The sequence below is a fragment of the Rhincodon typus genome, chromosome 8 (assembly GCF_021869965.1).
Source record: "Rhincodon typus isolate 14 chromosome 8, sRhiTyp1.1, whole genome shotgun sequence".
In the NCBI taxonomy this organism is placed as follows: Eukaryota; Metazoa; Chordata; class Chondrichthyes; order Orectolobiformes; family Rhincodontidae; genus Rhincodon; species Rhincodon typus.
Window position 1 is genome coordinate 73,406,477 of NC_063339.1, and position 26,761 is coordinate 73,433,237.

Genomic DNA, 26,761 nt, shown 5'->3' on the forward strand with positions numbered 1-26,761 from the left:
TATCGTACAGACGTTTCATCACCATGCTAGGTAACATCATCAGTGTGACCGCTGATGAAGGGATGTTTTTCTACTCTGCTTGGAACTTATATGATATGGTCTGTTAAGTTGGGTTGTCTCATTTTTCTGATGAAGGATCTAGGCCCAAAACGTCAGCTTTCCTGCTCCTGTGATGCTGCTTGGCCTGCTGTGTTCATCCAGCTCTACACCTTGTTATCTCAGATTTTCCAGCATCTGCAATTCCTACTATCTCTCAACAGATTTAAGAACAGCTTCTTCCCCGCTGTTATCAGACTTATGAATGGACTTCTTTTATATTAGAGTTGATCTTTCTCTGCACCTTCTCTGTAGCTGTAACACTATATTCTGCATTCTGTTCCAATACTCTGATGTACTTACGTAACTAACTTTTCTGGTTAGCGTGCAAAACAATACGTTTCACTGTATCTCAGTACATATGACAACAATAAGTCAGAGCAAATCAAAAAGCATGTTTCTGTGAAAATGAAAGATAAGGGTGGCAAGATTCTGGAACCCTGCCTCAAGAGGGTTTGAAATCGAACAAGGCCCTTGAGGAATATGAAGGAAGCCGGAAGAAGAACTTAAACAAGGAATTAGGAGGGCTAAAAAAGGCTGTGAAACGACCTTGGCAAGTAGGATTAAGGAGAATCCCGAGGCATTTTATATGTATATTAGGAGGATGAGGCTAGCCCGGGAAAAGGAAGGTCCATTTAGGGACTAAGGAGAGAATTTATGCGTGCAGCCACAGGAAGTGGGTGAGATCCTTACTGAGTATGTACTTCACATCAATATTCACGAAGGAGAAGGACGTGGATGATGATAAGACTAGGGAGTGGTATGTTGATATTAAGGAGGAGGTGCTGGGTGACTTGAAAAACATTAATGTAGATAAGTTCCCAGGGCCTGATGGAATTTAGCCAGGATACTAAGGGAGGCAAGGGGGACGATTGCTTTGGTTTGACAGAGCTCTTTGTATCCTGTTTAGCCACAGGCGAGGTACCAGAAGACCGGAGAATAGGCAAGTGTTGTTCCTTTGTTTAAGAAGGGCAGCAGGGATAATCCAAGAAATTATAGGCTGGTGAGCTTTACATCAGTGGTAGGGAAATGATTGTAGAAGATTCTTAGGAACAGGATTTACTCACATTTTAGAAAAGAATAGATTTACTTGGGATAATCAGAATAACTTTGTGCTGGTAAGGTCTTGTGTCACAAATTTGATTGTGGTTTTTGAGGAAGTGACGAAGATGATCGATGAGGGTACATTTGTCGATTTTGGACTTTATGGACTTTACAAAAGTATTTAACAAAGTTCCTGATGGTAAGCGGCTTCAGAAGATTAAGTCACATGGGATCCAAGTGAGTTGGTAAATTAGATACAAAATTGGCATAAAGCCAGAGGGTAGTTATAAAGGGGTGTTTTTCTGACTGGAGATCTGTGACCACTGGTGTTCTGTGAGGATAAGTGTTGGGACCTCTGTTGTTTGTAATATATATATTTATATGAATAAATTATTTGGATTAAAATGTAGGTTGTCTGATTAGTAAGTTTGCAGACAATACAAAAATTGCTGGAGTTGTGGATAGTGACAAAGGTTGTCAAAGAATACAGGAGCATAGCGAGAAGTTGGAAAACTAGAAATGGCTGATGGAGTTTGATCCAGACAAGTGTGAGGTGATGCATTTTGGGAAATCAAATTCAAGAGGAAAGTATTCATTAAAGGCAGGACCCTTAGGAGCATTGATATACAGAGGGACTTTGAGGTCCAAGTCCATAATTCCCTGAAAGTGACAACACAAGTGGATAAGCTGAAAACTGGTAAAGAAGGCATACTGCATGCTCGCCTTTATCGGTCGGGGCATTGAGTATACAAGTTGGCAAGTTATGTGCAGCTGTATAAAGCTTTAGTTAGGCCACATTTGGAGTATTGTGTGCAGTTCTGGTCCCATATTCAAGTGTAGGAAGGATATGGAGGCTTTGGAGAGCATGCAAATGAGGAATGTTGCCTGGATTGGAATGTATTAGCTATAAGGAGAGGATAGACAAACTGGGGTTGTTTTCACTAGAGCATCGGAGGCTGAGGGGTGACCTGATAGTATATAAAATCATGAGAGGCGTGGATAGAATGGACGGTCAAAGTCATTTTCCCAAGGAGGAGATGTATGAGGAAAGTTTTTTACACAGGGTAGATGCCTGGAATGTACTGGCAGGGAAGTGGTAGAAGCATATATAATAGCAACATTTTAAGAGACATTTAGACAGACATATGGACAGGCTGGGAATAGAGGACTACAGACCATTATGTAGGCAGATAGGATTGGTCTAGAATGGCATCATGGTCGGCACAGACATGATGAGCGGAAGGACCTATTCCTGTGCTATACTGTTCCACGTTCTATGTTCATGCTTTGTGTTTATACAGCATTTAAAGAGACAGTACAGAGGGGGAGGCAAAATTAAATACACACTTACACATTTGCACCGTTTAGCAGGGTCTCTATAGTAGTCCACATAACACTATATTGATAATTCGTAGGAGTCTGGATGGTAAAGAATACGCACAAGGGCATGCTCATGGCATTGTGACAGAGGGAATTTTCCTTTACTTACAGCATTGGAGTCTGAACAGCCCATCTGCAGCATGTTTACTTCCTCCCAACTTTCAAACAAGAATTTGGTTTACTGCTTTCCATCAAGCCTCACTTAAACTCTCTGCTCAGGCAGTTTTGTTGTCCGAACACACTTCACGATTCCTGAGTTAATATGCAGAGCGGTCAACATGTCTTGACAGAGGTGGGGTGACGACGTCCCTATTGCACTGTTACAACCACTCCCCATGTGAGGTTCCCAATTTGTTATGGTTTTAGACCAGATATCTCAAACTGTTAAGCTCCTGGGTGAGGAGTGATGAATTGGCTACCATTTTTTATTCACCAATCCCCTCGATTGGTCACAACAGGGTTCATTTTAAAAGGATCCCTACCCCTGTGGATACCTTTTCTCCCAGATCCAAATGAAACTGAGTTTTAAAAGGAGCCAATTTAACCAGGCTTTCTTGAGTTAATAAAAAGGTGAGTTTATTAATTACTAAACACAAGGAGAAGAAATAACTCAAAACATGTGCACACTGATTAGTAATGAGGTGAGTCCAAAATGATAAAAGTTTTAAAAAATATATGTATCTACGTTTGGGTTGTTTGTGAAGAGCAGATAGTTGAATGTTATGGCTGATGCAGTGGATTTTACTGAACAGATTGATGTTGGTAACTAAACAGTCAAATTTGAGATTCTTGGCTTTGTAGGTTGATTTGAAATGCCTTTATCTGGATTTCTTTAGGTAGTGGCTGACTGGCAGCACTCAGAGTGAGAGGGTGCTTGCTCTTCTTTTTCTTTACTTGCAATGCAGAAGTGTTTAAATGATTTTCTCAGAGCTGCAATCGTCACAATACAACAGTCCATAAACTAGGATATCAGGCTACAACACACATAGACCAAGGCTGAAGTTTGTTTTAACCCCATATTTATTTGTATATTCCTGGAAGGCCAAAGCATGCACATTCTGCAAGGAGTGGTTTTCTGTTGAGAGAGGGGAAATAGTCCCCTTGTTATCACTTCCTGTTATGTTACTCTCTCTGTTTGAAGTTTCCCTGATACACTACAGGTGTAATACTTCATAGGCCCCACACACAACTTTGTCAGGCAGCAATTGAATTTGTATCAGCTGCCAGCTTTTAGCTGTAGCAGACTTCCTTTAAAAAACTCACTTTGGAGTTATAAATTAGCAATGTTCATTGTCAAACTAGCTGCTACTCCAGTAAGGAGCTGTGCATCAGGCTAACATAATAAAAACTGAAAGAACTGCAGATGCTGTAAATCAGGCACAAAAACAGAAGTTGCTGGAAAAGTTCAGCAGGTCTGGCAGCATCTGTGAAGAAAATTCAGAGTTAATGTTTTGGGTCCAGTGACCCTTCCTCAGAAAAGGGGAGGCAATGGCCTAGTGGTATAATTGTTGGACTGTTAATCCAAAGACCCAGATAATGTTCTGGGGACCCAGGTTCAAATCCCACCACGACAGATGGTTGAGTTTGAATTCAATAAAATATCTGGAATGAAGAGTCTAATGATGACCGTGAACCCATTGTCAATTGTTGGGGAAAAATCCATCTGGTTCACTAATGTCCTTTAGGGAAGGAAACTACCATCCTTACCCAGTCTGGCCTACACATGACTCCAGACCAATGTGGTTGACTCTGAACTGCACTCTGGGCAATTAGGGATGGGCAATAAATGCTGCCCTCACCCTGTTAATGAATAAAAAAAGCTCTGATTTTTCTTTACAGATGCTGCCAGACCTGCTGAGGTCTTCCAGCAACTTCTGTTTTTGTTCCATCAGGCTAACAATCTGGCCACATATAAAAGGTTAAATGAAGAACTCAGAGCATGTAAAAGCAATGGAGGAATTGGAGGAAGAATGGAATAGACCTGGACATCTCTAGTCCCTTTTATGCTTTCAACATTAGAAAGCACATGCTGTAACAAGAACATAAGAGAGAGAAGCAGGAGTGAGCCTGGTCTGCCAATCAATCAGATCATGGCTAACTTGATTTTGGCTTGACTCCACTTCCTTGCCTGTTCCCCTTAACCCTTGATCCCCATTTGGATAAGGATCTTCCTTATCTAAGCTTTAAATGTATTCAATGACACAGCTTCCCCACGTCCCTAGTATAGAGAATCCCCCCCAAAAAATCACAACTCTCTGAGAAAAATTCCTCCTCATCTCCAAAGGTTAGGACTCAAGACTCTGATTTTCTCTCCACAGATGCTGCCAAACCGGCTGAGTTTCTCCGGCACTTTCTGTATTTGTTTCAGATTTCCAGCATTTGCAGTTCTTTATGTTATTCTGTCAATTTCTGTCCTGTGCTCAGTAATTAAGTTTGCATCTGTTCACAGGAATGAGTACCAGACTGTTACTTGGCACTCTGTTGAGTAGTGGGCACAGGTCTCTCAGACTAAGCACATCACTCAGATGAGGGATTTCCCACCTTGAATCTCTCCATCTCTCTACAACTTCTTTTAAGATGATCTATAATTCAATCTCTTCGAGCAAGCTTTCAGTTACTCGACCCAGTGTCTTTTCTTTGGCTCACTATCAGCTATTGTCTGATTATGCTCTTTGAAGCACTCTTCAAAAGTTTGCTTATGTGTGCAAGTTGTTGTTCCTGGCCTGCTTGACTAAAGAAATAGAGCTACAAATTTGGACAATTATTTGAAGATGCCAATCTTTATATCAGTTTGCAATTGATGGAGAGATGTTACCACTTGTGAGGAAATTCAGTACTGGTGTCTTTTTCTGTATTTTGTCATAGAAGATGTCTGAATGTTGTCCAGGTTTTCCTGCATATGGACATAGGCTTCTGCAGTGTCGGAGGAGTTGTGAATGGTGATCAACATTGTACAATCATCAGCGACCTTCCCATTTCTGACCTTATGATGGAAAGTAATTGATAATGCGGCTAAAGATGATTGGGCCTGAAATACTACCTTGAAAACAAATTTGAGGACCCCAAGGGTAAATCTCCCCAAACTCCATACTGTCTCTAATTGCCCTGGAGAAGGTGGTGGTGAGCTGCCTTCTGAAAACACTGCAACCCCTGAGGTTTCAGGACTCCCATAGTACTGGTAGGAGAGGAGTTCCAGAATTTCAACCTTGAGACAGTAAAGGAACAGCAATATATTTCCAAGTCAGGATAGTGTGTGACCTGGAGAACAACTTGTAGGTGGCGGTGCACCGAGGCATTTGCTTGTTCTTCCAGGTGGCAGAGGTTGTAGGTTTGTAAGGTGATGTCAAAAGACCAATAGTGAGTTGCTGCAGTGCATCTTGTAGATGGTACACATGATGCACTGTCAATGGTGGATGGAATGAATATTGATGGGGATCAATGAAATGTCAATCAAACTGCTTTGTCCTGCTTATTGTCAAAGTTCTTGAGTGTTGTTGAAGTTGCACTCGTCCAAGCAATTGGATGGTAGTCTTGTCGATGGCGGACAGGCTTTGGGGAGCCCGAAGGTGGATTGATTGCCCCAGAATTCCTCTGATCCACTCTTGAGCCACATTTCTTATCAAAGTTAGCCATCATGATGATGATAGTGGGGGATTTAATGATGGTAATGGCATTGAATGCCAAGGGGCAATGAATGGACATTGCCTGGCACTTGTGGGGTGCAAGTGTTACTTGTCAGGCCAAGTCCGAATGTTGACCAGGTTTTTCTGTATAGGGGCATAGACTGCTGCAGTGTCTGAGGAGTTGTGTTCGGTGATGAACAGTGTGCAATCGTCAGCGAATTTCCCATTTCTGACCTTATGACGGAAAGTAATTGGTAATGCAGCTGAAGATGGTTGGGCCTTAAATATTACCCTGAAGCCAAATTTGAGCACTCTAAGGGTAAATCTCCCCGGACTCTATACCATGGCAATGCTCCAGCTCTTGTGGGCCTGTCCCCTGCTAGCGCTAGTTGTGCTGTGAATTATGATTCCATGAATGACCACATACGTGGGACGTCTCATCTCACTTAATCCTCAAGACCTCAAATGTAACTAAAGAGGACTTTGCACATTTCACAGAGCATGTTTAATGTTGTCACTTTTGGTCCAGCGGTCAGTGTTACATCCTGTTTTATTTCTTTTTAACTTTTCTTTAGCAATTTGGCCCCTTTTCAGCCATGTTGCTGTGGGTCTGTAAACAAGACCAGGTGAGGACAGCAGATTTCTTTCCTTAAAGGCTATTAGTGTCTATTAACAATCATGATGCATTTATTGGGACCAGCTTTTCAATTACAGATTTCTGAATGAATTGGAATTTAAATTCCACTAACTGCATTTGTGGGATTTGAAACCATGACCTCAAGGCATTAACCTGAGGCCTCAAGTTACGAGTCTACTGAAATTACAGCAATGACACCATCTTTCCTCATTACTAGGTAGTCATCAACAAATCTAATAGGGAACCAGGAGAAACCTTTTTACTCAGACAGTGATGAGAATGTGGAACTTGCCACCACAAGAGGTAGTTTCACTGAATAGGTTGATGCATCTAAGGGCAATATAAAGACATGCACGATATGACTAGGAGGCCCTTTGTGTCCACTCTGTTATTCAACGATAACGTGCTTAAGCTTTACATCAAGTCTAATTTCTTGCCTGATTCCTCTAACTAACTAATTCCTTCGAGCTGAAGTTCCATAAAACTCAGTTTTGAGTCTACTTGTGGATTGAGCTTCCTTAACTTTTGGGGATTGTGAATATCTGAGATTCTCAGATCAATCCTAAACAACCAACCTCTTAATGTGGAGCAGTGATCCCTACTTCTGGACTGCCCCATCCAATGGAAGAGGCTTCAGATCATATGCCTTGTCAAGCCCTCAAAAAATTACATACATTTCAATGAGATCATCCCTCATTCTTCAAAAGTGAGTATAGGTGCATTCACCTCAATCTCTCATAGAACCTTGATACAGACATGAAGAGAAGGGGAATAGAGGATATGCTGATGGTTAAATGACATTAGGTCATCAGTGAAAGAGATATAACAGCACAGTCTTGTTGGGCTGAATATTACCATTCTGTACATTCTATGTAATGTTATATAGTATCTTCTTGCACATTATGCAGGAAAAGAGACACCTATCCTTCATATTAATCATTCACTCCCACCATGACCAGTGGCAGCAGTGTGATCCTTCCACTGGATTATGAAAAACACAAGTTAAGAGAATGATGGATTACTGTCCACTTGCCTGGATGCTTGCAGCTCCAACAACACTCAGGAGCTTGATAGACACCACATTCACACACGCTAGTGTGCACCATCTATAAGATGCATTTCAATATCTCACCAAGTTTCTTTGACAGCACCTTCCAAACCATGGACAAAGGCAGCAGAGGACACAGCAAGGTCTGCTCCAAACTTCACACCATCTTGTCTCGGAAATATATTGGTGCTTCTTCGTTGTCGCTGGGTCAAAATCCTTCCTTCTGAACATCGCTGAGAATGTACTGCAGTGGCTCACGGAGACCGCTCACCACCGCCTTCTGTAGGACAACAAGGGCCAGGCAATAATGGTGGCCTAGCCAGCCTCATCTACATCCCGTGAACAAATTTACAAGATACCATGGAGGGAATTTGCTTACAAAGCCAGAGCCAATGATTAAATATTTAGAGGCAACAGTGTTTCAGCCCACCTGCCTTGGTGCCAGTGTGCAGAGCACATTGTTTCACAGATAACCATAAGAATGGGATGAGTTGCTGTACCGGGAAAATGTTTTCAAAGGAAGCACAGCAGAGTCATGTGGAAACTGTAGCATCACAGCCATTCTGGGTGCAGTGGTTACACGCAGGCTGGACTCAGGTGAGTGGCAGGGTGAAGGCATCTGCTGCTTCACAAATAAGATAACTTTTCTACCGTTCTCACCATTTTCCAATGCCAACCCCGCCCTTGACTTCTGCTAGGTTGCAGTGTTACAGGTGTCAGCTTCAGAGAACTTGTCCAATTGATGTGGGGATACATGGTTAACATTCACCAGCTGTTCTACTGCAGAGGGCATCACTGGTGATACCTACTCTGCAAACTATGTCAGCGTGGACTGATTAAACAATGAGTGGTCACTGACAAGGCAAGCAAGAGCCCTAACAAGACTCAATGAAGTATATTATTAGCCCTGCATAGCGCAATATGTGGAGATGATGTTTCCTCTTGCAGGAGAATTTATAAGTAAGGGTCGCTGTTTAAAATCAAGTGCTGCCCATTTCAGCCAGAGGAGGGGATTTCTGTTGGGAGTTTAGTACAGAGTAATCCTGAGTCCATGCTGAAAAGTCCTGAAAACTACTGGCACCAGATTTCTGGTCAACAAAATGACCAGTATTGGGTCTGAAACGTCAGCCTTCCTGCTCCTCTGATGCTGCTTGGCCTGCTGTGTTCATCCAGCTCTACACCTTGTTATCAAAGCATTACCCTTATACTTAAACTGCAGTTTAAACAGCATCTGCAGTTCCTACTATCTCTGGTATTATAATCGCCTCCGGTCTGAATCCCGATTAAAAACCAACAGATCTTAGTAAACCTTGAACGCTTTCACACCTGTCCATCCGGGGTTTTCACTCTGAGTGTTTGCAAATCTTTTCCTCAAAAAACAGAGGAAACGGATTTCTTGAATATTTTTAAAGCAGGGGTCTTGATAAATAAACAGGGGAAAGTTTGTCAGGAATGCGGAGTAATCAGATGAACCATGATCCAGTTGAATGACAGAGCAGGTTCAATGGGCTAAGTGATATAATCCTGCTACTAATTTGTCTGCTAATAACTACCAAAAGGTGGCTTCTTCCTACCATATATATTTCAATTCTATTTGAGGAAATGCTCAGACTAATAATCCAGAGAACATGAGTTCAGAATCAACAACAGCACTTTGAAACCTAACTTTATAAGGCTGATGCTTATTTAGCATTCTAAGGACTATATTCTGTGCAACTGTGTACAGTTGCTATTTATTCAGTAAAGATGGTTCAGTATGTAATGGTAATGTTGGTATTCATTCAGCATGGCAAGGATTGTTTAGCATGTAACTGATGGTGTTCCTTCCTGTAGGTTCAGTTAGACGTGAGCTGCTTGTTTAATGCAGTTTGATGGCTATCTTTACCTACTATAAGCACTGAGATGCTGCTGCTTGTATTGTACAATGGGACAAAAACAAAATTGCCTCTATTGTTGTTCCTCCTGCAGCTGTCCATGAGAGAACACAGAGCTCTGCTGGAGACGCATGTGCACCTTGTCAGCCAGCTCTTTCACAACTAAAACTCACATGACCTTTTCTGTTTAGTTCTGAAACAGTCGTGCAGCGAGTTCCTGTTTTGAATGGAGTGACATTTATGGAGTTCAGCAACGGAGGTACCGCAGCATTTGCATTTAAAATGTCTGGAGGAAGTTGTAGCAGAGAAAAACAAACTGACAGCTCAAACCTTGGGTCGCACAGAAGCATGTACTGCAACTACTGCCTCAGTGTCTGACTAAACTTGTAAAACCGCTAATGCAGCTGGATGTAAATATGCAACATTCAATTTTAAATTGTGAATCATTAATGGCTGTGCTAATCTCACAATCAACACCCCACGCCCCATTTTTTTTTAACGATTCTATGCATTATAGCCCCTAAAAGTGACAGATGGGAACACTTGCCCACACAGAGTGAGCACATTCACACTGAAATTCCTATCTGTGATATTTGCTTTACAATGATGTCTTGATCACAAACAGTGCAGAGTAGAATCTCAGACAAAAGCTCGATTTTTCACTACTGTCCCATGACATTGTTTTAGCAACGCCCCCTTTGTAGAAACAGAAAGTGCTGGTATAACTCACAGCAGCTCTGACAAGCCTCTGTGCAGAGAAACAGGTAACATTTCAAGTCAAATATGACTCATCTTCAGTGTAAGGAACAGGTGAAGGCCATATGCCACCTCAAGTCTCCTTCACCATTCAATAAGATGATAGTTCACCTGGTATCTAAATATGCCATCGCAATCTTTTACTCCTTTGCTTCCTTATCCCTCCTATATCTATCCAGTTTTCCCTTGAACCTGCTTATTGAATGGGGCTGTACAACTGAAACGACTTGGGATGAAATGGCCTTTGTAAAGCCACTTCTCCTTTGTGAATGGGTAACCAGAGGCTCTCAATGTATAATCAACTTAAGAAATCAAACTGGTGGGGAAGTGCCTTGCCTCAGAGAGTGATGAGAGTGTGGAACTCAACACCGCACGGGCTGGTGTTCTGAATAGTATTAATTTATGTCAGGCGAAGCTAGACAAGGGTGAGTGGGGGAGCGGACAAAGGAGAATGATTAATTTTGTTGAGAAAAGATAGGAGAAAGCTCAAGTGAAACATAAGCACTGTCATAGACTGGTTGGGCTGAATGGCCTATTTCAGTGCTGTAAGTCCAATGCACTCCCAGTATTCACTTCATCCACTCCCACTGGTGGTGGAGTTCCACATTGTCACTACTCTCCGATTTTCTTCTGAATTCCCTCTTGGATTTCTTGGTGACTATATTATATTGAACGCTTCTACTAGTACTAATCCCCAAATGAGGAAAAATTGCAACAGTAGTAGACTCGCCAACTTTAAGGGCATTTAAATGGTCATTGGATAAACATATGGATGATAATGGAATAGTGTAGGTTAGATGGGCTTCAGATTGGTTTCACAGGTCGGCGCAACATCGAGGGCCGAAGGGCCTGTACTGCGCTGTTATGTTCTATGTTCTATGTTCTCTTTGTATGACACTGTCAAAACTTTCAAACTACCATCATTTTGAAAATCTCTGTTAGGTCGCCCTTCAGCTCTTCCCCAACGCCCCGACCCAACATCATTCCCAAGAGTAAAGAGGCTGGCCTGTGAAATCTTTCTTGGTATTTGTACCTGGTCATTCTGAATCATCCTTGAAAATTGTCTCTGTTCCCTCTTGCCTTCATGTTCTTTCTGTGATCTGCGGAGCAGGACTGCAGACAAGTGACTGCAAGAGGTCTTCCCTTAATTTATCCTTTCATGAGATGTGGGCATCACTGGCAAGGCCAGCATTTGCAGCCCATCTGTAATCGGCCTTGAAACCTAATTGTTTACTAGCTTATCTCAGATGGCAGTTTAGAGTCAACCCCATTTATATGGATTTGGAGTCACATGTCGGTCAGACCAGGTATGGATGACAGATTTCCATCCCAAAAGGATATCAATGAACCAGATAGGTTTTTAATAATAACTGATGATTGTTGCCATGGTCACCATCACTGAGCACTGCTTTATAATTCCAAATGTCATGAATTGAATTTAAATTCCATCAGCTCCCCTGGAGCTTGAGCCTGTGCATCTGGATTGTCAGTTCAGTCTTATAAGCACTATGTCACTGTCACTGTTGCTCCCCCTCCCCTTAACATCCCTACTTTTCAATCCTATCCCTTCAGAAATAAACCTAGCGCTAGGTTTGCTTTGTTTATAGCCTCAACATTTAGTGATTGTTGTTGTGTTCGTATTCTGATCACTGTGTCACTGTACCCCACCGAGACTTGCAACCTCATTGTAATTAAGTAACCTCCAAATTCTTCCTGATGCAAGGTACCACCTCACATTTATCTGAGTTTGACTCACACTTATTTCCTGCCTTTTCCTCATTGAGTTTGATTCGTTCAAGAACTTGTTTCAGCTTTGACCAAATTCAATGACCCAGCCTCCACCATGCCCTAGGTAAAGACTCATGACAATCGGAGAAAAGAAATTCTTCCTCATCACCGACTTATCAATGGGTGATCCTGTATCCTTAAACAATATTGGCTGGTTTGGGATGCAGAGTGCTGCCAACAGTGTGGGTTCAATCCTGCATCGACTGAGATCACTATTGAAGGTCCTGCCATCTCAACCTTGCCCCTCGCTGGATGCGTGGTCTTCCTCCAGTTAAACCACCACCAATTATCTTTCTCTCCAGTGAGAGCAGTCCTTTTGCACAATGGTGACTTTGTATTACTTATAGTTTTTACTCTGAGGGAAAATACCCTATCAAGTTCTTTCCTGTCAAGTCCTTCAAAAATCTTCAGCATTTCAATAAGGTGCTTTTAAACACCAATGAGTATTGGTCCAACCTGCTCAATCTCTGTACTTAAGGCAGTTCTTTCATCCCAGAAGGTTGAATCTTCTGTTTACATTGACATTTTCTGTTGTGGTGGATGAAAGGGTATTGTAACTGGAGACTGAATGTTACCCATTGTCTGTCCCACTGTTTCCTCACCTTTATTTTGTCCCTCTCTTCAATGCATCCTGCATGCGATCCAACCTAGCAGTATTGCTGTGTGAACGGTGCTTTAATCGAAACTTGAGATGTCTGACAAGGGAGAGGCCTCAATTTCTCCCTTTTTTTTTTACAGAACAAACCCTGGAGGAAGGCAAAATCAATAGTCCACTTCTCATCCTTCCCCTTCAAGAAGCGATATTCATGGATTCAACTAGCTGGTCATTCAGGTAAGTGAGTTCTGAACCAGAGCCAATGTTACTTTGAAAATGACATTTCTCTTACAGCTTCCTTCTAATGTGATGCAATTAAAGAAAGAACATTCCTTTATTCAGTGCTTTTCACCACGCTGGGATATCCACAGCCAATATGTTACTTTTGAAGTGTTGGAATGTCAGTAAACACAGCTGTCAGTTTAAATGCAGCAAGCTTGCACATTCAGCAATGTGATAATGACTGTATGATCTGTTGTAGTGATTATATTGAAGCATCAGAACGGGGTGGGAGACTGCAGAGAATGCCCCAGTTCTATTTTTAAAATTTATTTAAATATAAGATGTGATTATCACTGGCTGGGCCAGTATTTATTGCCCATGCTTGGTTGCCCCTGAGAAGGTGGTAGTGAGTGGCCTTCTTGAACCGTTGCAGCCTATGTACTGTAGGTAGACCCACAATGCCATTACGGAGGGAATTCCAGGATTTTGACCCAGCGATAGTTAAAGATTGGCGATATATTTCCAAGTCAGGATGGTGAATGGCTTTGAAGGTTGGTGGTGTTCCATGCATCTGCTGCCCTTGTCCTTCTAGATGGAACTAGAAGGTGCCATCTAAGGATCTTTGGTGAATTTTTGCAGTGCACCTTGAGATAGCATATATACTGCTGCAACTAAAATCGGCAGTGAATGGAGTGAAGTTTTGCAGCTGTTCACACTCCTGACTTGTGTCTTGGACAAATCTTTGTAGAATCAGAAGGTGAGTTATTTGCCATTGACCTGCTCTTGTAGCCATTGTATTTCAATGGCGTACCCAGTTCAGTTCCTAGTCAATGGTAATTCCTAGATGTTGAGAGTTTGGGGTTCAGTGATGTCACTGGAGGTCAAAGGGTGTTTGTTAGATTGCCTCTTATTGGAGATGGTTATTGTCTGGCATTTGTGTGGCGCGAATGTTACTCGCCCTTAGCAGCCCAAGCATGGATATTGTTCAGGTCATGCTGCCTTTGAACCCGACTGCTTCAATATCTGAGGAGTCAGATATCAGATGGCTCTGCAATCATCGGCGAACATCCTCACTTCTGATCTTACGATGGAGGGAAGGTCATTGATGAAGCAGTTGCAGATGGTTGGGTCTAGGACACCACCCTGAGAAACTCCTGTAGAGATGTTATGGAGCTGAGATGACTGACCTCAAACAACCACAGCCATCTTCCGATGTGGCAGGAATGACTCCAACCAGCGGAGAGTTTTCCACGATTCCCACTGACTTCGGTTTTGCTCAGGCTCCTTGATACCATATACACAGCCTTAGTGTCAAGCATCACTACTCTCACCTCACATCTGGAATTTTGCTCTTTAATTCGGGCCAAAAAAGTGGGTTATTGCTGAGCAGTGCTGACGATGACACCTTCCGTCACTTTGCTGATGATCAAGAGTGGACTGATGGGAGAGTAATTGGCCGGGTAGATTTGTCCTGCTTTGAGGAACATACCTGGGCAATTTTCTACATTGTTGGTTAGATGCCACTGTTGTAACTGTACTGGAAGAGCTTGGCTATGGGAGTGGCAAGTTCCAGAGCATAAGCCTTGAATACAATTGCTGTAACGTTATCTGAGCCTTCACGGTACCCAGTGTCTCCAATTATTTCTGGATATCATGTGGAGTGAATCAGATTGGCTGAAGACTGGCATCTATGATGCTGGGGACCTCCAGAAGAGGCCGAGATAGATCATCCACTTGGCACTTATGACTAAGATTGTTGCAAACACTTTTTCCTTATTTTTACACTGATGTCGTTGAGGATGGGGATATTTGTGGATCCTCCTCCTCCAGTCAGTTGTTTAATTGTCCACCACCATTCACAACAGGTTGTGGCAGGACTGCAGTGCTTAGATTTGATCTGTTGGTTGCAGGATCGCTTAACTCTGTCTATCACTTGCCGCTTGTGCTGTTTGGCACGCAAGTAGTCCTGTCTGGTAGCGTCACTAGGTTGACACCTCATTTATAGGTATGCCTGGTGCTGCTCCTGGCATGCTTTCCTGGTAATGGTTGAGTGGCCAGGCCATGAGGTTGCTGATTGTGCTGGAGTACAATTCTGCTGCTGCTAATGGCCCACAGCACCTCATGATTGCCCAGTCTTGAGCCGCTAGATTTATTCCAATTCTGTCCAATTTAGCATGGTGATAGCAACACACAGCACAATGGAGGGTATTCTCAATGCGAAGGTGGGACTTCATCTGCACAAGGACTGAGCGGTGGTCACTCTCAACAATACCGTCATGGCAGATTGATAAGGATGAGGTCAAATATGTTCTTTCCTCTTGTTGGTTCCCTCACCACATGCTGCAGACCCAGTCCAGCAACTTCAGGATCCAATCAGCTCAATCATTTGAAGCAAATAACGTGACATTCATTTGTAAATACTATTTATGTAGCTGTTTGTTCCAGCAGTGGTGGAATGCCTGGTTTGTAGACAAGCTGGAGCCAAGGGGTGTGTACAAATGAAGCTTTGGCCAGCAACAAGTACTGGTGACCAGTTGTCAATGACAAAGGCATTCTGCTTGCCAACAGCCATGTGTTTGGGTCCCAGGGAGCCGGAGAGCTTGTGGGTGTGAATGTTCGAGAGAAGGGCAGGAGCTGTCTCTATTCTCTGCAGTAAAAAGTACCTTAATCCTGAAGAAAGTCCAGTAGTTTTTCATCAGTAGTTGCTGCAAGTGTAGCAATTAATGAGTAAACCAGAGAGTTAATAAGAGTGAACCATTGACCTTTACCTTTTACAAGCAAGTGGAAGTATCTGGAGAAGGACAATGAAGGAGGAGCACATTCTGATAACAAGCCAAAAGGACCAACTCAATGAAACCTGTGACAGGGATCACCTGATGTGCCTTCCCAGTCTTTCTCTCTGCCCATCACACCCATGTTTCTTTGTCTGTCTCTATGTGTATTGTGGAGTTTTATAAGTGGGTTTGAATGCTAACGAGTAGAGTAATACGTTGACAGTTCATAATTATTTATCTATAGCTCGACTACTTTTAGTGTTAAATCATCATTTTATTCAATATGGAGACCTGGTCCAGTTTTCTCTCAACTGGGTCTAAACAACCAATAAGCTGGGGAAATTACGTGATCTAATAAAATCTTTAACTTTTGTGATGACTCTTTGAATAGCAGGACTTGATTTCCAGTGTGCTGCCTCAGTGAGGTTAAACATTGAGGACTCCCAGGGCGATTCCCTCCCAACTATATATCACTGTGCCACCAACCCTGCCAGTCCTGTCCTGCCAGTGAGAAAGGACATATTCAGGGATGGTGATGGTGTGTCTGGAACATTTTCTGAAAGTATGATTCTATGAGTATGACTATGTCAGGCTGTTGCTTGACTAGTCTGTGAAACAGATCCACCACTTTTGGCACAAGCTCCCAGATGTCAGTAAGGAGGATTTTGCAGGGTTGATGGGGCTGTTTTGCCTTTGTCATTCCCAGTGCCAGATGATCTGTATGACTTGATTCCATTTCTTGAGACTTTTTATTGGGTTGATACAACTGTGTGACTTTCTGAGCCGTTTCAGAAGGTGGTAAAGAATCAACCACATTGCTGTGGGTCTGGAGTCACTTGTAGTCCAGATCAGGTAAAGATGCCAGATTTCTGTCCTTAAAGAACATCAGTGAACCAGATGACAATTGATAATGATTTCATGGTCATCTTTGGACTTTTAATCCCAGATTTCTTTTTTTATTATTGACTTCATATTCCACGATATGCTGCAGTGGTATTTGAACCGTGGCCTCCAGAGCAATTCCTGAATCTCTGGACTAAGAGTCTATCAAAGCAACGGGTTGGCATCATCTGCATCCAACGGCAGACAGGCCTTCAGATGAGGTCCTCACCTGAAAGTCATCTGGTCTGTCAATAGAGTGCTCCCACAGCACTACACAGGGGTCTTGTCCTGGATTGTGAGCTCTGAGCCCTAGACTGGCTCTGGAATCCACAGTTATTTGACTTCAGAACAAGAGTGCAACTGGCTGAGCTTCAATAATGGGCCCATTTCTGTGACCAAATCTTAGAGTCATAGCGAAGTACAGCACGGAAACAGACCCGTCAGTCTAACTTGTCCATGCCGACAGATATCCTAAATTAATCCAGTCCCATTTGCCAGCATTTGGCCCATATCAATCTTAAACCCTTCCTATTTATGTATCCATCCAGATGCCTTTTAAATGTTTGTAATTGTACCAGCCTCCGCCACTTCCTCTGGCAGCTCATTCCATACACGCACCACCCTCTGCGTGAAAAAGTTGCCCCTTAGGTACACAGTAAAGGAATTAAGGGTTATGGTGAGTGGGCGGATAAGTGGAGCTGAGTCTCAAAAAGATCAGCCATGATCTTATTAAGTGGCGGGGCAAGCTCGAGGGGCCAGATGGCCTACTCCTGCTCCTAGTTCTTATGTTCTTATGTTCTTATGTCCCTTTTAAATCTTTCCCCACTTGGACTGGGGACAACCACAGGAGCTAAGCAATTTCAAACTTAATATACTGCATCCAAAGCCTTTGGTAAAATCTCATTGTGCTAGCAGTTTACTTTCAGCTTCAAAATAACCTGGTCATGTGCATGCAGATTTCCACCTAGTACAACGACAGGCAAAAGCAGTTGTGGATCTCAGTGTGAGTGTGGGGTACTCTATGGTCAGTCTTGCCGCTTCCGGTTTGTAGTTTTCTTTGGTGCCTGTGGGCGGTTATCTCGGAAGGACAAACTGTTGACATGTGTAAATGTCAGGTCAGTTTATTCTAGGAAATAATTTTGAAAATAAAGCCTAACATTATACCACCCCCTCAATAACTTGTCCAATATTTCAGCAATGACGCTGGATTTAAAATCCCACCGTGTGTCTATCAAGATAAGGCCAATTATTTATTGCTGCCGATCGGGCTGGGCTGGATTGTATGCCACCTAGACTAGACTATCCATTGCATTCTGCTCTCCCCCCAGTCCAATCTCCCAAGGAGAATGAACTTTGACAGGACTGTGCATGGGGATGGATGGGCTACTTTCCCACCCTTACAATTCTGCACAGAGCCCCTCTCTCCTGTCAATTAGGTCATCCCTTAATCTTCTATATTCAAGGATATACTGAACTAGTAACCCATTGGTAATGTTCTGGGACAAGGTTTCATGTCCCACCGCAGTGGCCGCTGGAATTTAAATTTGAGTGGTAAATTTGGAACATTGCGTTAATCTTCATGATAGTAACCATGAAATTATCTTTATTGATTTAAAAACCCATCTGGTTGACTAATGTCCTTTAGGGAAAGAAATTTGCCGTTCTTACATGGTCTGGCCTACACATGACTCCAGACCCACAACAATACAGTTGAATGTGAACTGGTCTCTGAAATGGTCCAGCAAGCAAAACTCAGTTCAAGGTTATTAAGGAACGGGGTGGGTGGAAGGTTGGGGAGGGGTGAAAGACATGCTGGACTTTGCAGTGACACCTACATCCCATGAAAGGATTACGTTTTTTTCTTAAAAAAGAGTGGGTGATGAAACCTTCCCTCAGAATTGACCTTTGTTTTTTTGCCTCCAGTATCGCCCGAGTGAATTTCAGAGCAAACTGCTCCCATGTGGGCAAGTTACAACAAATGAAAATAGGTGACAATTAGGTCAATTGAGGAGAGGCTAGGAGATTTGGACAATGTTCACTGGGAAATGAGCAAGGAAGCGTTCTTGAAGTGCTTCTTGAGAGCTGAGTATAATGCAGGATGTTTTCACAATGTAGCTAGGGATTTCATTTGGGATGTTGAGGTTCTAGAATACATTAAGATTAATAAAGGAGGGGTATTAGATGTTTTAGCATGCAGGTCCATAAATTTCAAGGGCCTGATGAGATGTATCCCAGGCTACTAGGGGAGGAGATTGTTGGGTCCTTGGCACATATTTAATTCTGCGCTGACAAAGGATGAAGTGGCAGATGACTGGAGGACAACTAAAAGTTCAAAAAGGGCAACAAGAATAGGCCAGGTAATTATAAACCAGTTAGTCTGACATCTGTGGTCGGGAAATTATTGGAAAAAAAGTCTGAATGCCAGGATTAATCAATACTTGGAGAGGCAGGGATTGATCAGGGTTAGTCAGCATGGCTTTGTTAGAGGGAGGTTCTGTCTGACTAATTTAACTGAGTGTTTTAAAAAGGTGACGAAATATATTATGAGGATAGTGCAGTTGATATGGTTTACAGTGATGTCAGTAAGGCCTTCGACGAGATCCCATATGAAAGGCTGGTCCAAAAGGTGAGAGCCCATGGTATCCAAGGCAAATTGGCAAACTGTAAGTCGATTACAAATAGGAGGCAAAGAGTGATGATGGAGGGCTTTTGTAATTGAAAGCCTGTGACCAGCGGTGTACCACAGGGATCGGTGCTGGGACTCTTACTGTTTATTAAGTACATTAACAACTAGAATGCGAATGTAGAGGTATAATTAATATGTTTGCAGATGAACAAGAATTGGTAGTGAGGAGGATGGTCTCAGGCTACAGTCATTGGGCAGAGCAATGGCAGATGGAATTTAATCCTGATAAGTGTGATGTGATGCATTTTGGGAGAGCTAATAAGGGAAGGACATACATAATGAACGGTAGGAACCTGGGGAGCACGAAGGAACAAAGGGACCTTGGTGTACAAGTCCATAGATCCCTGAAGGTGTCAGCACAGGTAGGCCGGTGGTGAAGAAGGCACACAGGATTCTTGTCTTAATTAGCCAGGGTGTAGAGTATCGAAGTAAAGAAGTCTCCTTATAACTTTATAAAACATTACTGACGTCACGGATGGAATGTTATATGCAGATCTGAGTACCCACTATCGGAAGGATGTGTGGGTGTAGAGGGGATTCACCTGGATGTTGCATGGGATGAAAAGGCTTAGTTATGAGTAGAGACCGGATAGGTTGTGTTTGTTTTCCTTGGAGCAGAGGAAGCTGAGGGGGATCTGATCGAGGTGTAAAAAGATTATAAGAGGCATATGCAGAGCAGATCGTGAGAATCTCTCATGACAGACATGGCTAAGCTCGGATGGCAAAGTTAAGCTGAAGACTAAGTGGATCTGAGGAAAATATTTTTCACCCAGAGAATGGTAGATATATGCAACGTGCTACTTGAGAGGGTGATGGAGGTAAATACTCTCACAACATCTAAGAAGCATCTGGATGAATGATTAAAATGCCAGGGCATGGTAGGCAGTGGATCAAGTGAAGATAAATGAGATTAGTGTCATTTGGTGTTTGTAGGTCAGCATAGATATGGTAGGCCAAAGGGCCTGTTTTTATACGGTATGGCTCCATAACTCTATGTACACATATGTTACAATGGCATCGTTTTTTCTGTCACTTAGGGAGTTTCAAACCCGGTGACGGTGGGAGGATCCTGAAGAAGTACTGTGAGAATGAGAAGATGTGCTTTGAACAACTGAAAACAGATTCGCTAGCTCCTTTTGTACCCCATTACTATGGCATTACCCATGAAGAAGGAGAGTGGTATATTCAGCTGGATGACTTGTTGGCTGAATTTGACAGCCCCTGTGTCATGGACTGTAAAATGGGAACAAGGTAAGTGAAAATCTTTCTGCATTCCACATCAGCGTCACTGATCACCTGGAAGTAGCCGTCATACCCCACGAGGATCTGCATTGATATAACACCTTTCATAGTTCTTTACAGGCATAGAAGTGTTTTGAAAGTACAGTGACAGTTGTACTGTAGGAAGTGTAAAGGCCGGTTTGCTAACTTAGGGGAAGACTATACCTCACTTCTATACTCAACCAAGCACTAGGCATTTTATTTATCAACAAACATAGTTGAAAGGCTAAGTCTCATAGTGCAGACAAAATCTTCAGTGTCAGCTTCGTCATGATGGTGACAACCAATGTGTCCGCATACCCTCTTTCATTCTTCACACACAGTGTGATGACTGATTTGAATGGACCATTGAAAATTAATTGTTCCATTGCTCTTCTGTAAATTGTAAACCCTCCTAAACCTGAACTTGTGTAATACTCTGCTACTTATATTCTGTCTAGGACTAAGGGTCCCTTAGGTTTCCAATTTATCTGTGCCTACATTCTTTTCAAATCCCTCTAGGGCTTCACAGATTCCTATTTCTCTAACCTCCTCCGACCTACCACTCTCTAGGATCTCTGTGCTCCTCTAGTTCTTACTACTTGAATATCCCCTGATTTTTATCTCCTGGTTATTGGTGGCTAGGCCATCATCTGCCAAGACTATAACCTCCATAATTCCCTCCTTAAACAGTTTCAACCGTCTACCTTTCCATTGAGGACATTCTTTAAAAGCTATATCTTTTACCAAGGTATTAGTCAGATGTTGTAATGAGGCTCGATGCCAGTTTCTTTGATCTGATGACTTTGATTCAGTGACTCAAGAGGTTTTACAACAATAAAAGTGCTGTAAGTGTTGTATTGTTGTTGTTGAACTTGGACCAGCCTGGTGAACCACTGGACCGGGGCAGACCAGTGTCCAGCTAGACTGGGGCTGGTACAGTGAGAAACTAGATCGAGATTTGCACAGTTAGCAGTAAGGCTACAGGGTATATTGACAAGAAGGAATACAATTGTCAATAAGTGTCAGGCTGCAGATGATACAAAGCACGTGTTTCAATCCAGGTCGGCAAGCCTTCCATTTACTCTGAGGCCCCGAGTCACTTGAGTTTGGAGTATGCTTAGAGGTTGACTGAAGTACATACTTTGCATTCACTACGCAGTTAATGAGATGTGAAGCAGCAATCACAAATGGTTTAGCCTCATGAATCTGTGACCACCCCCTCTCTCACATACACGCAAACAACAGACGACCGACACTTCTGTTTTTGTACTGCAGTTTCCAATCTGTTTCTCTGATTGGCTGGTTTGTAGAATGCTAGCTCACCAAGAAGAGATAAGAAGTGTGTAGCTGTAAGCTACGTAGATCTTTATCAACACCGGATCTGTGTTTCCCCACTAGGACTCCACTGCTTGGAAACCACAAGAACCTTATTGAACTTGTTTGCTTCAGTCAATCCCATTAAACCTCCCGAGCTGTTGTGTCTGAGTTATTATTGAATTTCCACGTGTTCTGTTTTAAATACAGGGCAGTGCATGGTACTGAAGCCGTCACATCATCCAGGTATTCATCTGACCTGCATCTTAAAACACCTTTGTACACACGGTGCTCCGTGAGGGATATATGGAAACACAGTGTTCAGTGTGTACTCACCAGCAATGTCTGATCAGCTGTGCACTTTCAGCAGCAGAATACAGGAACATGGTAGCTCACCTGGCCCTCTTTCATCTTTCAGACCCGACAGAATGACTCTTGCCTCTGAAAGAGGCAGTTGGTGAATGTGGGTTCCATACCATACTTCAGAGACTTGAGCTGATACTCCAGGCTGACACTCCAGTGCAGCCCTGATGAAGGAGTGCCACTTTGCTGGAACTGCTTTCCTTTGATTCTAGCATTGAACTCAGGCCCCACCTTCCATCTTTTACTTATTCATTCAAGGGATGTGGGCATCGCTGTGTCAAATCAGTACGGGTCAAGCCCTTGAGATGGCAGTGGTGAGCTGCCTCCTTGAACTGTTGCAGTCCATGTGCTGTAGGTTGACCCACAATGCCCTTTTGACCCAGCAGCACGAAAGGAGCAGCGATATCTGTCCAAGTCAGGATGGTGAGTGGTTTGGAAGAGAACATGCAATTGGTGGAGTTCCTATGCATCTTGTCCTTTGAGATAGAAGTGATCATGGGTTTGCAAGATGGTGTCTAAGGAGGTTTCATGGCTCTCTGCTGTGCATTCTGGAGATAGCAGACGCTGCTGCTACTGAGTGTCACTGGTGGAGGGAGTAGATGTTTATGGGTGTGGTGCCAATCTCAGATGGACAGAAACGATTCTCATGGTCTCTATTTCAAGCAAAAGCTGTGGATTTCCCTCTGGTGTTGTGGAGAGAGTTTTTTTTTACTCAGCAGACTTTAATTTCTTAGCTGAAAGGCAAGATCACTGAGAGTGCGGCACTCCCTCGGTGCTGCACTGGAATGTCAATCGTTGGTTAAGACTCTGGAGTGGGACTCAAACCTGTGAATTGGAGCCAAGGGTGTGAAGGGTGAGCTAAGGCTGATTTCTAAACCTGCTACTGAGATAAGTTCCCCAGTGGAACTGGGAGCAAGGCCCTGTATTAATGACTTCACAGGCCGAATCTCACTGCTGGCGTTTTCTGGTAGAGGAGCTGTTTCCACTTGTTGTGCCCCCACTTTGTTTCTGAGGGCTGCCCAACCGCGAGCTCATGCTAGACATAGGCAATTATCCTACTATCTTGGGGGAGCCTGTTCATTGCAGATCGGGATGGGGGGTGGGCTTTGTAGATAGGAGGACCGATAGAACACTCTGGATGACCGCATTTCCCCTCCCCCCGCTGAAGATAGCTTGGCACTGCCAATGTAAGAGGGAGATTATGAGGGCTTCTCCGTTTGAAGGTGCTCTTTGAGCAGTTCTTAAAAGGTCAGAGCAGCTAGACCATCATTGTCGAAAGAGAACATTTCCACCCAGGTGACATGTGGTTCTCTGGTATCTGTTTGTCAAGACGTTGGTGGTTTGGGGTAATTAATGGAGATGTTGCTGGCCCCCCTTTTCCCTCACTGTAACTACAGGGAGGCTTTCTCTAGCCACCTGCCTGTCTTCAGCCTGAGCCAATAAGATCCTGGGGAGGGTGTCACTAAATTTGTCACTAGGTGCGGACCTAATCTGAAGTTGAGAAAAAGCTATTAGATTGGGACACAGAATCAGATATAACATCATAGCTTAGGAGCAACAGATTCTGCCTTCTTTTTCTTTCTCTGAAAATCCATTGGAAGATCTCATCACCACAAGTAGAGAATTCCCAGAGATGAATTTGACTGTCTCCAGCAAAGTAAGGTTAGCTGTAACTGATCCAGGATGACACTCCAGTGTCAACAGCTTGTGTACAAAGTGACTAGAGCTACAGATAAATCTTTTAAGGTAATCAGTAAATATTCATTTTTGAGTGTAATCCTTACTTGTACAAAATACCTCTCAGATAATATTCTGCAGAGTATATTTTGTTCACCAGTTTGTGGGGGTGGTTTGTGTGTGAGATATGTGAGAGTTAGTTTTCAAAAAGGGTAGTTGTATATTTGAACAGTTCAAACATATTGTTAATCTTTGCATCTTTGGTTGAGTAAGTTTTGTTTGCAATAAACTAGATCTTTGTTTGTTGCTTGAGAAACTTGGCTAACTTGTTTCTGATACTAAATTGTAAAGATTGATGTCTGTGTGTGTGTATATATATTTGTGTGAACAGTGGAGAAGTGGTACACTCCTAATTCAGTGGTAACATTAATAATTAGCCACCAGACATTGCCAGATATTGACTGTTACCAATGTCAGTACAACTTTTAATAAAAGCTCCCCTCTGGAATTTTGGTCTGAGTCACCTCTCCTTCGGCTTGGCCAGGAAGATTCTGCTTCATCTTTCCTACTTTGCAACTGCAAAGTGGGGACTGTTGTTGCAAAACACCCCATCCATTGCCTCAGAGATAGCAAGAACTGCAGATGCTGGAGTCAGAGATAACACAGTGTGGAGCTGGTGGAACACAGCAGACCAGGCAGCATCAGAGGAGCAGGAAAGTTGATATTTCGGGTCAGCACCCTTCTTCAGAAAACTCACCCATCCATTGACTAATCATTTTTGTGTGGCCCCTCTCTTGCTTTGAGTTCATGGGTTACTTCAGTTCAAAGGTCTTGTGTGGGCCTGAAGCCTATGCCTTGGTAGAGGCAAGCATTGACAGTTACGTTTGGGCTCTGGCTTTATTTTCTTGGCATTGCCCTTGTGCGCTCCTGTGGTCTGACACTGTCGTAGAAATGTGCTCTGCAAGGCTGATTTTCAGCGCCGAGTTGTTAGAACACTCTCATTTGAGATGACATTTAGCAAGAAACCGCTGTTAAGCAGAGTGCAAACCCCATTAAGAAAGGACTTCAATAGAAATAATGTGGTTTGGGCGGCAGTTGCACTCAGTTGGACTCTCATCTCTGAGCCAGAAATTTTGGGTTCAAGACCAATTCGAGAATCTTGAACTAAATATCTAGGCTGACACTCCTGTGCAGTGCTGAGAGTGCGCTGCACTCTCAGAAATGCACTCTTCCTGTACTATCTGACCTCTAAGATGGACATAAAAGAACCCGTGTACTATTCCGAACAAGAGCAGATGGAATTTCTCCCTGCAGTCCTTGTCAGTATTCACCCCTCACTTTGGTGATTAGAACTGATTGTCTGCTTGTTATCACACTTCAGTTTGGGGGATCTTGCTGAGTGAAGTTTGGCTGCTGTGTTTCCAACATGACAATACTGACTGCTCTTCAAAAATACTTATTTGGTGGCAGAACTTTTGGGACACACTCACGTCTTGTCAGATGCTACACAAATGCAAGTTTTTTTCCATTCGTGACATGAGGATCGGTTGAATGGCACGAAGAAGTAGTGAGAAACTGTACTTGTGAAGTTTAATTGATCCTATAACAAAGGGAATGATAACAAATCATTCACAGAAATTACAATTGCATAAAGAGCAATGTGACAATGATGTGATTATTGATTTTAATGACTTTAGTTCCCTCAAAAAATGTTACAGCGAGGGGTGGGAGGTATATCCGTGTTACAGCGAGGGTTGTGGTGTATATCGGTCTTTCAGTCAGGAGTGTGGGGTATATTGGTGATACAGTGAGGGGTGTGGGGTATAGCAATGTTATAGTGAGGGGTGTGAGGTATTTTAGTGTTTGAGTGAGGGATATGGGGTACATAGGTGTTACAGTGAGGGGTGTGGGGTATATCAGGGTTACAGGGGGCTGTGTGAGGTACATTGGTGTGACAGTGAGGGTATGGGGTATATCAGTGATGCAGTGAAGGGTGTGGGGTATATTGGTGATACAGCTTGGGCTGTGGGGTATATCAGTGTTACAGCGAGGGGTGTGGGGTATATCGATGTTACAGTGAGGGGAGTGGGGTATATGGGTGTTACAGCGAGGGGTGTGGGGTATATGGGTGTTACAGCGAGGGGTATCGGGTATATGGGTGTTACTGTGAGGGGTGTGGAATATATGGGTGTTACTGTGAGGGGTGTGTGGTATATCTGTGTTACAGTGAGGGGTGTGGAGTATATCGGTGTTACCGTGAGGGGTGTGGGGTATGTCGGTGTTACAGTGAGGGGTGTGGGGTATGTCGGTGTTACAGTGTTGGGTGTGGGGTATGTCGGTGTTACAGTGTTGGGTGTGGGGTATATCGGTGTTACAGTGAGCGGTCTGGGCAATATCAGTGTTTCAGTGTGCAATGTGGGGTATATCGGTGTTACAGTGTTGGGTGTGGGGTATATCGGTGTTACAGTGTTGGGTGTGGGGTATATCGGTGTTACAGTGAGGGGTCTGGGCTATATCAGTGTTTCAGTGTGCAGTGTGGGGTATATCGGTGTTACAGTGAAGGGTGTGGGGCATATCGGCATTACAGTGTGGGGCATATCGGCGTTACAGTGAGGGGTGTGGGGTATATCGGTGTTACAGTGAGGGGTCTGGGCTATATCAGTGTTACAGTGAGGGGGTGTGGGTTATACCGGTGTTACAGTGAGGGGGTGTGGGATATATCAGTGTTACAGTGAGGGG

At 43.3% G+C, this 26,761-nt stretch overlaps 1 protein-coding gene across 1 annotated transcript in view; it reads left to right on the forward strand.

Moving 5' to 3' along the window:
- Positions 1–26,761, forward strand: part of itpka (inositol-trisphosphate 3-kinase A) — a 60,756-nt gene that overhangs the window by 25,181 nt on the left and 8,814 nt on the right. Inside the window, exons 2-3 of the mRNA XM_048600460.1 lie at positions 12,985–13,078; positions 20,443–20,656. Coding sequence (XP_048456417.1) covers positions 12,985–13,078; positions 20,443–20,656 — 308 coding nt within the window. The remainder of the gene's footprint in view (positions 1–12,984; positions 13,079–20,442; positions 20,657–26,761) is intronic.